Genomic DNA, 12,943 nt, shown 5'->3' on the forward strand with positions numbered 1-12,943 from the left:
TTTCATTAAATGCATGACATTTGTGTATGTGTATAAAATTGGGTGTCTATGTATATCAAAATTCCCAGGTATTAAGCTTTATTTGGCAGTCGACTTTGAGGACTATAGCCTCCAGTGGGAGGCAGGACCCAGTGGGAAGCTGGAAATAAGCCTTGTCATTGTGACAATGATAGGAAGAGAGAAAAGCCAGGAGAATCAAGAGCCACCACTGCTGGCTGCCTGAGTCATGGCTCCTGGCAACAGCACTTATACCTGTAAATGACAGGAGGATGTGTTTCTCAGGTTGTAATTATGACACCTTCAGCCTGCTATTTGACTTTGCCATTAGTTTCTGGTTTTAAAATGATTACTTTAAAAAATACTCAGATTGCTCCTTGAAGGACAAACAGAAATGAAAGAAGTCATTCTTATTAAATGTTTCTGTTTTATCTTTCTCAATTTTCAGATACTGGCCTGGGAGCAGAATTTTTTGTTTTTATTTCCACATGAATCAGTTAGGAAAGCTGATTAAAATTAGAAACATATAAATGGCACTTCCAGATTAGGATTTTTTTTTGCAATATACTAGCCTCACAAGGGGAAGGACCAATTAAATGATTTCTGAGCTCAGTGAAGATGTGCAACTCTTATTCAAAATGAAGTATTTCAGAACAGTGATAACTAAGTATTTACCCCAAAACAAGCCCTTCTAAACACAGCCCTGGGTAATGGCACAAATTGCATGCTGTTTGAGCCACCCCTAAAGTGGAGTCAAAGTTTTGTGCTTATTTATTTTTAAAGTTTTGTTTTAGTTAGCTCTGCATTCAGGAATATGCAGACAAGACTCCATTTATCAACGTAAGAGGTAAGGTTACATCACTCTCCCCAGTCTGTCAGCCCTTAATGACAAGGCCTCTGGGGTATCAGAAAGGCTGACTGTCTCAGAGCTGTCTTGTTGGCCAGGTGTGGTGCCAATCATGGCCTGGATAGACCAATCACCCACACAGCACTAAGGCTGATGTACCAGCCCAGTCACCTAACTCTTCCTCTTTAATCCTCCTTAAGTTCCCCTCAATTTAGCTGATCCTTGAGAACTATTGAGATTATGTTTTTATATTGTCCTTTACTGTTTAGGAAAAGAGACATTTATAGACTCCTAAGGACAGATACAATTCTTTATACTAAAAATATTACAAATATTCCTAACTAAAAAGTGTGCTCTGTGTGTATGCTGTGCTGTGCTAAGACACTTTAGTCATGTCTGATTCTTTGTGACCCTATGGACTGTAGCCTGACAGGCTCCTCTGTCCATGGGATTCTCCAAGCAAGAATACTGGAGTTAGTTGCCATGCCCTCCTCCACCAGGGGATCTTCCTGATCTGGGGATCAAACAGGTGGGCGTCTCTGCTGTCTCCTGCATTGGCAGGTGAGTTCTTTACCACTAGTACCACCTGGGAAGCCCAACTAAAAGGTACTTTGAGCAAATAAAATAAAATTAGACATTAAACTTGGCTTAAAAATGAACAGTAACAACAGAAGAAAGGCATTTTGTAAACTTTAAAAAAACCACTGGAGAAATGAAATAGTACCACACTAATCAATTTCACTGTGTTTACTTTGGTTAGATCCCTATTTTAAGTCTTTCCTTTCTTTTAAACTTTCTACAATGTGTATATCTTGGTCTGGTGCATGTGTTTTAGATCCACAGATCCTCTGAATTTTTATCCTAGTTCCATGAATTACTAGCTATGTGATCCTGGTAAATTATATAAATTCTCTGTGTCTCAGTATTCTTATCTCTAAAATAAGCTAACAATAGAACCATTTTACAAAATAAATTTAAGCCATTTTAATTACGTAAAACAATGCCTAGTGCATGGTACACCTTCATTTATAATGATAACATTATCAGTATTATATTGTCACCATTGTTATTCTCCCTTCGTTGTTGTTTAGTCACTAAGTCACGTCTAACTCTTTGTGACCCCATGTGGACTGCAGCCCACCAGACTCTTCTGTCCATTGGATTTTCCAGGCAAGAATACTGGAGAGGGATGCCATTTAGATATCCAGCGCATCTTCCCAACCTAGACATCAGTGCAGGCAGATTCTTTACCTGGGCTTAGAACGTCAGGAAAAATACCCTAGGTCCTATTGTTCAGTGCCTTGAATATAAACGCCATGCTTAACTATTTATTGAATGAGTAAATCTGTTTAGATTTTGTGAAACTTTTTTTATGGTAGATGGAATACCTCTTGATATTGAATTAAGCCAAATAGTTAATGAAAAGTAACTCCATTAACTTTTAACACCAATCTTCACTAAGAAGTGTCAAAAATATACAGTTTCATCCCCTTGTTTTCATATTTGGCAGCATGAAATCCGATAAGTCCAAGAACTGGAAAACTTGGGCGACTCGGTTATCTGGCTAATTATTTAGGCAGCTTTTTTGCTTAGTTCCCTTGAAAATAAATTTAATGATGTGTACAGTCTAGGAGAGCAAAATGACCTGAGGCCGGTAATCAGTAACTTCCAAATACAAAGACAGTAGTTGGCTTAGGAATTGGGGATTCAAGGCTTAATAAGTATTTAATTATAAGAAAACATAGATTTTGTGTGCAAAGAGGTCTGACCTCGGAGAGCTACTGGAAATACCCCATGGAGACTCCTCTGTCATTTTCCTAACTCATACCAACCCTATCCTATCATCTACAAAATAAACTTTACTATATACAGCTGCCTCCACTCCTGTTTCATATCTGGCTAGATATCATAGCTCTAAGCAAATAAATAGACAAGGTTTATAAGAAACATTTAGCCTTTACACACAACTTTGACATTGATTGTACCCATTTATGACAGATCAGGATAAATATCTCTGATGTAAATCATTTTCAATGTAAAAACATACATTTTAAGAAATACAATTTACCTTTTAAGAATATAACTACAACACAGTTAAAAATGAACACAAATTATATATTACTAAAATAACGTTTTAAAAGAGCTCTTTTTAAATCTAATCTAGCTCAAGTGACTGGTTTAGGAAGAAGCATAATAAAATAAACCTGCTATAATGAAAGGAAAAATCTGGACTGTGACTTTATTTTAAGAAAAAAAGGCCATTTCCAAGAAAAGCTTATCACATTATAGGATAGTATAAAATTAAGTATAAAATTGCATAAAATTAAGTACTAAACAGTTAATATGACTTTAAGTAAGCATTTTAAACTGAAAATATACTGAGCCTTGGTGTAACATGAGAAGAAAAGGATTAAATTGATTTATATTGACAGAAATTTAAACAAGTCTTACGCAATTCCTATATAATGCCAAACTATCTGAATGAAAACAAAAATGGAAAAGCATACAAATATTGTGCAGTTTGAAATTTACAAATGTTCAGTTTGACATCTCATAAACAAAGCCATGAATCGCAATGACAAATGCAAAGACGCTAAGATTAAATAATAACTTCTGATCCAAATACAGCACCGGTACAGAATTTATTTTTATGAGGAGATCAAGAAGAATGTACATTTCTGTAACATTAAAGGAATAATTTAATACTATAATATTATTACTAATACTAATATAGTACTATCAACACTATAAGGATATTTGAGTATCATTAAATGTGAGACTGACTTAACAAAATTTTTGCTGTCACTCAATATTTTGGGTTTATTCTTGTAAAAACCTTCTCCCAGAATAAGAAGTGCATTAGGAAAAAATAAAAAGCTAAGTTTCTGTCTTTACGTTTTTGTTCCCTTTCATTTCACCAGGAAATCATAACAATGCTTGAAAATCTAGCTTTCACTATTCGTGGTAAACATTACAATATCTATTTTTTTTTAAAAAAGCAAATGCATTCTCAGGAATATGATAAAGGATAATATGTCTTCAGGATTTTTGAACTATAGTGTCTCATTTGTTTTGATCCAGTTTTTCTTTTCTTCCTCAGTGAATGTCCCAAAGAAAGCTATGAACAAATGATACATGATAATTCATTCATCTATCAAGTAAAACTTAGAATGATGATATAAATTGTTTTCAAAGTATTAATATAATGATTTCCTGAATTCTTTATTTTGAATTTTATTATTGCAATAACAAATAGAATTAAATTTAATTTTTCTTTTATTGTACTGATAATTAGCTTATTTATCCAGCTAACTTTTAGTCACTAATTTGAGTGCTATGATTCTATTTAACCATTTATTTTAGCAATTGGTAAAATACTGGATTACTCCTTTGTTTGAAGTTGGGACAAAGTCTTCTGAAATGAACGACATGCCTTACTAAACAGGAGTTATTCTAAGATGGTGCTTGCCCACCCATAGCAATGGCTATTAGCAATTAAATCTTATACCAGATTAATTTGGTTAATCCCAGGAGAGAGTGTTTGGAGGTTCCCTGGAGCTGGTCAGCCAGCTGCTAGAAGAAATGTTATATTTGTGTGCTTGCTCCTCGTCAGTCTTGCTACACTAAGATTACTTTAGTTAGGTTTTCATTTGAGTGAGTTAGTGTCACTGATAATAACTTATACCAGTGCAAAGTATCTTTTCATTTACAGTTATTCCAATCTAGTTTGTTTTCCAAGATCTTGCTCACAGATGCTTCTGATCAGTGTTCATATGATTGCTTTGAGGTTTCTGATGAATTATGATAGAATTTATTTTTGTACATATGTTTTTTCCCTATTTTATTGTTCTTCAGCTGTCTCAGTGACCTCGATCTGCTTCATATTACTTCAGTATAAAATCTGTAATAAGAAATGGATCAGATTTTTCAGTACTGCTTGTTATAGTCACAAACTGGACCTATTAATATTTTTTCAGTATATTATTGAAGTAAAAAAGAAAAAACTATTGCAAAACATTTGCACACCATGATCCTATATGTTTAAAGAAACACATATAACATATTTATTTCAATAGTACTGTTCATTAAATATTTCAAGTCTTATATTTAGACTGACCTCCTGGGAAGGGTGATGGGAGGGTGAAGAATACTCACAGCTGTATGAATGATGCATTCAAAGAACAAATAACAAAGAACAACCCAATACTAAGTACAATAAAAGTAACAGTAATTGAAATATTCTTAGAATTTCTTACTTTATGTTTGGAAAATGGTTTTCATAATGTACTTCTTACCCACCTTGCTCTTTGTTCCCACTGGTCACAAGTAAGAGAAATGGATAAGACCTGAACATTTCAATCTCCAACTTTTTTATGGTTCCATACATTTCCCCCTGATTTAAAGAGCCTTGCTCACTTGACTTATGTACCATTTGTCAGTAATGTGTTGAAGAAATTATAATCCTCAAGGGTATTTCATGGTTAAAGTCAAAACAGTATTAATCAGACAGCCTGAAGAAGAGATGTTTGTGGGGAAAGCCCACTGCTCCTACATTACCCTGGAGGTGTGTATACTGACTCTGTGGCTCCCTTCTCTGAGGACACTTTATTGGATCACTTTATTGGGGGAAGTGGGCATCTTCCCCCAAAGTTAAAGTCTGGTCAGTGGCTTATGAGGTGATATGACTTGAAAGCTCTGCTCAACAGACCAAGGATAAGTATAAATCCACTAGATTCTCATTCTAGGGGAGTTTGAATACATAGCATACATTTAGTCAACAGTTTAAGGAGCAGCAAAAAAAAAAAACCAAGCATGCACAGGAGGAGGCAGTGGACAAATAACCATGAAGTAGGAGACACCATGGTAAGCAGAAGACCCAAAAAAGTAGACGCTATGACCAAGCAGAAGCAAGTGAGTAGAGAAGAGAGGAAACTAAACAAAGCTCAGCTTGAAGGCTTATATTAATCATGTCTGATATATGGTTAAGTGGACAAAGTGTCTTTTAAATTATGCATCCACGTTAGCAGTTAGCAGATACATAATTTCTATCTAGCGACTAAGTGAGGAATTGAAATCCATGATTATATTATTTGTTTCCATATTTTTTGATAGGTAAGTAATTGAAGTATAAATTGTTAATGGCTTTCTTTTGAGAAAGATTAGGAAGGCAAAACTTCTTGAAAAATTGCAATATATCTGTTAAATTGCAATATATTCATATATAAAATATTAATATATTTTACAAATCTACACTTGTAAAATGAGTTATTTGTTGTGGCACTTTGTACCATCATTGAACATTAAGGCTGTCCTAAGGATTAGAGGTTATTTTAAACAGAAGTTTTGAGCACTTTTTATTCTTTCTGAGCCTTTAGGATTAACTGTCTATGGACCTGCATCACAGAGGCACATAAGTAAAAAAATATGCTCCAAATACAAATAAACAATTATTGTGTTCTTTAAAATAAATGAACTGCTAATCATATATCTCACAAAGAGACTGGCTAGATTAAGAAAAAAAAAAAGCCTTAATACTAGCTAGCAATGTCTAATTCATATTTTTACCTTCAATTTTTGGGATCAATAATAGCTTGCTAAAATGCTACCTCCCTATCACAAAACAAACAAAAACAAGGTGAAATTCTAATCTATGAAGGAAATGGCAAATGTTTTAGAAATCAACTCTCTAATAGCACAATAGGAACCTGTGATCAACAAGTTGTGGTCTCACAATTTGTGACATTTTGTGGTAGAAAAGAAAATTTCCTTTTCCCAGAAGCCAAGGGAAATATCAAGTTCAGAATGTTTCTTCTGAAACATTATAGGCTTTTCTGACAATTTCTCCTGTGGCCATAGTTACAATGCTAACTTTCAACAATGAAAGAGAATTTGATGAATTTGGTTAACACAGATCTGGAATTCTGCATTTCTTTGAGCACAGCCATTTGCCATAGTAATAAGGAGATGTTCAACTGACTAAATTAATAACTGAGACTGATTTCATGATAAATTCTTAACCTGCACCAAAAGAGCAATTGTTTAAAACACTGAAGCATTTTATATTTGCATGTAAGCAATAAGCCAATTAACTGTTCACTAAAATAGACCCAAGTCTTCCACTTACCAAGCTCTCATACAATGATTTTGCACAATCTATGTAGTCATTAAATGTGCACTCTTTATGATTCTCTTTAATATTAAGAGTGGTTAATTCAAATGGGCTTTCCTTAAATTGTATTCCAATTTTGATATTTAAGACACTGCCTACACAATGGGCCTTAAGAAAAAGACTCAGCTTTTGCTTCTTTGAGTTATTTGTTTTTCATTAGAAATCTATGGTCTCTTTATTTTATACGTAAATTCTCATATTTTTGTTGAAACTCATTCATAAACATTGTTTTCCTTTCCTTCATATATACTTTAATCTTTAAAAATGACAGCAATGAAAAACAAACAAACAAAAAAACTGCCCTTTTCTGTATGTATATATTTATCTTCCTTTATTCCTTGAGCAGCTCCTATCCTAGGTAGATGGACAGCAGTGATCAGTGAGAAGCAGTGATTGATGGAACTCTTCAAATCAAGGGATGGTTGTGTGGAGGCAGAGACAGAGGCTCCTTTTGCAGTGCTCTGCTCTTCAGGCACCAGGCAGCTGCTCTGAACTGAATATTTGTTTCATGTTAACAAGAGTCAGCCTCCTGAAATTCCCTCATATCTTTTTAAGTAGTCTGCCAAGTGGCAGCCTGATCAAAGCAATCTAATATGGCTTAAGTGCCACTGGTTGACATTTTGCATTCTTTTATTGCTTTCCATTTTTATCTATATAAAAAAATTGGTGATAACTAATATCCAGTTGATCTTTTCATTCTGGTAATAAAATGATAATACAAAGATCTTATTATCCACTCTGGGCATCCATCATAGTACTTTTTCCAATAACATATTACTCAGGGCGTTTCTTCACTTTATCCGAGTCAAAAGTGAGGTTAAGTACTTGGCCTTAGATTTTCTTTCTTTGCAATCCTTAGACAATGAACTGCCAAAAAAAAGAAGCTGAACTTCAACCCTTGACACTCTGCCCACATTAACACCATCTCCAATTTTATTATCTCTGTGTCTTAAAGTAAATCATTTTCTGTAAGAAGCCAAACATAGCTGGAAGTTCTGCCTGCTGGGATTTTTTTTTTCACCCCATAGAGCTTTTATTTTTGTAAGAAAACAAGAAGATGGAAACAAGAGTAAGCAACATCGGAAATGGAAAAGTAAGATGAGTAAATCTTGGTAGGAAGAAAGAGCAGGTGGCAGAAGAGATCCATATATAAGGATTAAATAAACAAAAATAAATAAACAAGCAAAATAGACATCAAAGATCATGGTTTTATTAAAATGCATGTTTATATGAATTCAGAGGTGGCCGCAAACCTTCCTGTGGGCAAGAAGGATATTCCATGACCATATCGTTGACTTGAAAAGACAAAAAAAAAAAAAAAGGGAAAGACAACACCAACAAAAACAAAAATCACAAAATCCTCCTTGCATCTGCTACATATTTAAAGTAGTTATTTATATGACAACTAGGACTCACTTATAGTTGATAGGAGCAAGTTTAGTTTTCAAATTTTCAATGTATTTAAACCTTCAAAGATTATAACACTAACAACTTGTAAGGTTACTAAAAGAAGAGAAAAAGAAAAAATAACTGAGACTATTAAAACATGCAATACACCATTACAGATCCCAAATTATCAGAAAAAAAAAGAAACACATAGCCTAATGAGTTTGGATGTGTTGATAATTGGGCAGCAAATTTGAAACTGAGACTCTCTTGGTTACTCTATCTCAAGCTTTGGCAGACAAAGAAAATGCAGGATAAAACCAATGTCATTTCTATTATAATACTACTACAAACTCTACTAATTATGCATTTGAGAAAATTTCACAGGGAGTAGAAATTTTGTTTTGTACTCTTTACAATTTTTAAAATACTTAGGTCAATTAACACTATGGGCTAGGGAAGAGACCCTCATACATTCACTTTTCATGCAAATAATTAATGTGTTAGTCACAAAGCACTATTCCGTCTGACTTGGCCTCTTTTAGTAATAACTTGGTACTAGTATATATCTCTATAATATATAATGATTTGTGTAAAATCATCTATAACCAGACCTTTTTTCATTAATCAAATAATTGTTCTTTATGTTAAAAGAATGTGACTCTACAGTCCTTTCCCATCTACCTTTACTGAAGTAAGTTTCACTGTCCAGGGAAGACATTATCTCAGTAAAAGACAGTGGTTCTTTTAGCAACTTCCATATAAAATTATTTTATGATGATAGATTGTGGTTCTCCATATTGGAGTTGACTGAAGAGATAAGAATAATCTGACTATCCTGGATAGATGAGAATGGAGGGCTGTAGATATAATACACTTCTGTGTTTGCCTTCCCTTCCATAAATTTTCAAATACTGACCTAATCTAATACCAAGCTGTAGATAACAAACATATCTTAGCAATGAAATAAACTAATGGACATCAAAGAACTGAGTCTGGTCTGGGATTGTGTGCAGAGACATTCCATTTGTAATCAGAGAGACCAAAGCATACATTTTGACACTGATGTGAATGCTATTCACAGAGATGGTTCTTTAAAAAAAAAATAAAAAACCCTCTCCACACATGAAAATAAGCTTTTTATTTTTAAATAAAAATGGGCTGTTTCCTTCCATTTAAAAATTCTTGACAGCTCTTCCTATTAGGAGAGGGAGGGACGGTGGCCACAAAGAGTTTGACAGAGATGGTTGCTGAAATTCAAATCAGCCTTTTCTCTAAAGAACCTTAACAAAAGACTTTGCTCGGCCTGTCTGTGGAAGAGTGCATCGCTGCATCTAAACTACTGACACAGGAAGGGCTGAAAAAGAAATATATCTGCCATCTTGTAGTCCTGCAGGTCTGAATACATGCACCACAGCTAGACCTTCCTCCCTCCTCACCTAATACCTATTCTTCAGTAGCAAAGACTGGAGAATCTGATGATATATGTATTTTCTTTTCCATATGAAGTAACACCTGCCATAAATTGAGGGAAGAGAGGATTAAAAGGGATGGAGCGACTATAGGAAACAGCAGAGCAACTCTGTATTAGTGTAGAGAAATGAGAGATTCCCATTCAAAATTAATGACTTATCATTTACTATTAATTCTCAAAGTATGATAATTTTTGTTACCGTATGTATATTTCCTGTGGAAATTGTCTTAAAAATATCAACTGAGGTATTGCATATTAAGCTCACAACACAGCTGATATGTTAGGTGTGGTATAATTTTTAGATGGTGGTGGTATAAGTTTGTGAGTTAGTAAAGGTACACTTCAGTTTCAGACAAACTCATGGCTTGCAGAGGATAAATGTAATAAATCAGTCTTTCATTAAACTACAAGTTATACTGAGAAACAAGTATTTTATTTATATTTGGCTATGAAATACAGTCCGGGTGGAAATCTCTTCTTATTTAATCACTGTGAGCTCCCTATCCTCCAAGTTGAGTAATAACATGATTTCTTGATGGAACTTGGAGTTCTGGGTATATCTGCCCATTATTCCCCATATAAAACAAAGGCAAAGGAAATGAAAACATTACCTGATCACTGAATGTTCTTTCCAGTGACTGCTGTCAAGTTAAGGCATTTGCAGTCCTGTCCACAGTATGCACTGAAAGCTCATAATCATTGGTTTAATTCAAGTAAAATTAAGGGTAAGATATTATCTTTAAAAGGGGGAAAAAATCCACTAACCATCAAAGACCTTTGTCCTCAAAAGTATTATTCTGTGAAATATCAAATATTATACTTAGTATCAGTCTTATAATAACAAGCCAAATAAAGAAAAATATCTAACAAGGGTAATTAGACCATAAACGTGTATTTTAAAATGATACAGCTAGAGAACACAGAAGCACATTTGATGGGGCAATTTCCATTAAATACTAGAGTTTATGTAGCCACATTTTGTAAATCTAAAAACTCATGCATTACTGCATACCTAATACAAATAAAAATAAAGAAATAAAGAAATTTCTAGAAAGAAATAGTTTCCTCACATGGATTTTCTAAGATCCAGGAAGCATCCAGAACATCTACAGCTGCCTTGAGTCACAAATCTGGCCTCAGGAAAGGGTTTTGTGAGTTGTTACTTTGCCTGTATTTACCGTCCAGAGGTGAAAGCAAGCTGGATCATGGTATCAAATCGGTATAACTGTGCTTCTTTTCAGAGTGTGGTAGAGACGGAGTTTGAAAGGAGATAATGAATATTTGAAAAAATTTCACTTGTGTGAGAGCTCTGAGAGATTAGTTCAGGAACTAGAGTCTATTTGAGATGATTTTTAACGCCTTGTTGCTGCTGCTAAGTCACTTCAGTCGTGTCTGACTCTATGAGACCCCACAGACGGCAGCCCACCAGGCTCCCCCGTCCATGGGATTTTCCAGGCAAGAGTACTGGAGTGGGTTGCCATTGCCTTCTCCGTTTTAATGCCTTATATGACAGTTTTACAGCTTAATTTTTTTTTTTTTTTTTTACCAATCATGATTCTGTTACCTTTTTATTGTTATGATTGAAAAGACAGTCTTTTATGCTCCTTTAAAATGAATATTAAAATATTTAAAGGCAAATCTGAGTTATCAGAAGCATGCTTTATAAGCTTATTGCTTTTGTAAGCTGAAGACCACCATTTTGTTCCTCAGAGGATGACTTACTGCCATTTGGATACATAGCCAAAGGTTTTGGGAGTGCATTCCATCAACTCACATTCAGCATTTTCCAAGGATATAAAATATATATATATTTTACTGAACGGGACAATGAAAGATTAGAAGCTTGTTAGAATCATTTTAGTTAAGTAGCTAACAACTTTTTTTATATTGAAGAGATTCCTTAATGTGGTCAGCAAAACCTGGAAAAGAAAAATCTAAATATTTATGTAAATAAATAAATTCACTCAAGATAATGCTATAACTCAAAATAAAATCACAGTCCTTACATCCTTTCAAGTCCTCTAGTCCAAATTAAAAAAAACTCAGTCCATGCATCTTTTCTATCTCATCACTTGGCATGCATATCACAGATTTGAAGGGTTTTGGTTATTTTTGCAGATATATGATTAGGATGTAAAAATTCATTATGTAAATACTCTCAGTAAACCAGAAAAACTCTTTAGATAAGTCATTTTCTGAATATATATATGTACATATATATTTATATATAAAACTTGGAAAAACACACATTTTTCAATGTAAAACTTCAGTTGAATTTAGAAGAGTTCAATAGTAACTTTCAAATGAAAGGGATTTTTTTCTATGTTTGATTTAAGAGATAAAAACAGAAAGTGAAGGAAATTAAGCCCCACAGCATTTTATCCTAATTTGGTTATGAAGAGAGAACTACTGGAGTCCAAGATTTTCCAAAATTCAAATGCTGTCAGCTTTATCCACAGGTCTACAGAGTGTTGGTACCTTCTGCTACAGGATATTTTTCGCCTCTTTTTCCCACTTAGAGGTAGGAACTGCAGCAGGAGCGTCTTCAGCTGGACAGATTTCAAAATGAATTTTTACAACCCAGATGATGGACTGGTGTATTTCAAAAGTGAACTCATGAGTTTTCTAAACAACTTTCTCTTGCTCTTTCTTTTGTTTTTCTTCACTAGCTACATCATAATGGAGGAATAACATTTTAAAAATTTTGAATAGGCACTTACTGGAATTACAGTTAATCCTGATACAATCTAGATGGGGAAGAATAGATGAAAAATGAAAATTTATCCTTCAAGGTAATAGCTGCAGACATCCAATAAAATCACAGTCCACCCTTCCGGGGACAGACACATGCAAATATGGCCACTCCATATCATTTATTCTTTACATACTTCTAGAACCCAGATTCTTTGTTATAAAACTTCACCATTAGAAACAACGGGAGAAGAATTTTTTAAAAAATGGCCAACTCAAACAAAGCTACATGGTGACAAATCTAAGTGAAATAAAGAATTGTTAACTGTCAAAGATGCTTGGCTTAGACTGGCTGCAGCTTTCTCCCCATCTGTGAAAG

At 34.1% G+C, this 12,943-nt stretch overlaps 1 protein-coding gene across 13 annotated transcripts in view; it reads right to left on the reverse strand.

Moving 5' to 3' along the window:
- Positions 1 to 12,943, reverse strand: part of NRXN1 (neurexin 1) — a 1,209,846-nt gene that overhangs the window by 629,284 nt on the left and 567,619 nt on the right. For 10 of the 13 annotated variants that reach the window (XM_018055219.1, XM_018055217.1, XM_018055213.1 and 7 more), the window contains one exon: positions 12,594 to 12,620. The exons of the other annotated variants lie outside the window; for them this stretch is intronic. In XM_018055219.1, the coding sequence (XP_017910708.1) occupies positions 12,594 to 12,620 (27 nt within the window). The remainder of the gene's footprint in view (positions 1 to 12,593; positions 12,621 to 12,943) is intronic. 13 annotated transcript variants of the gene reach the window in all.

The sequence above is a fragment of the Capra hircus genome, chromosome 11, assembly GCF_001704415.2.
Source record: "Capra hircus breed San Clemente chromosome 11, ASM170441v1, whole genome shotgun sequence".
NCBI classification, from domain to species: Eukaryota; Metazoa; Chordata; class Mammalia; order Artiodactyla; family Bovidae; genus Capra; species Capra hircus.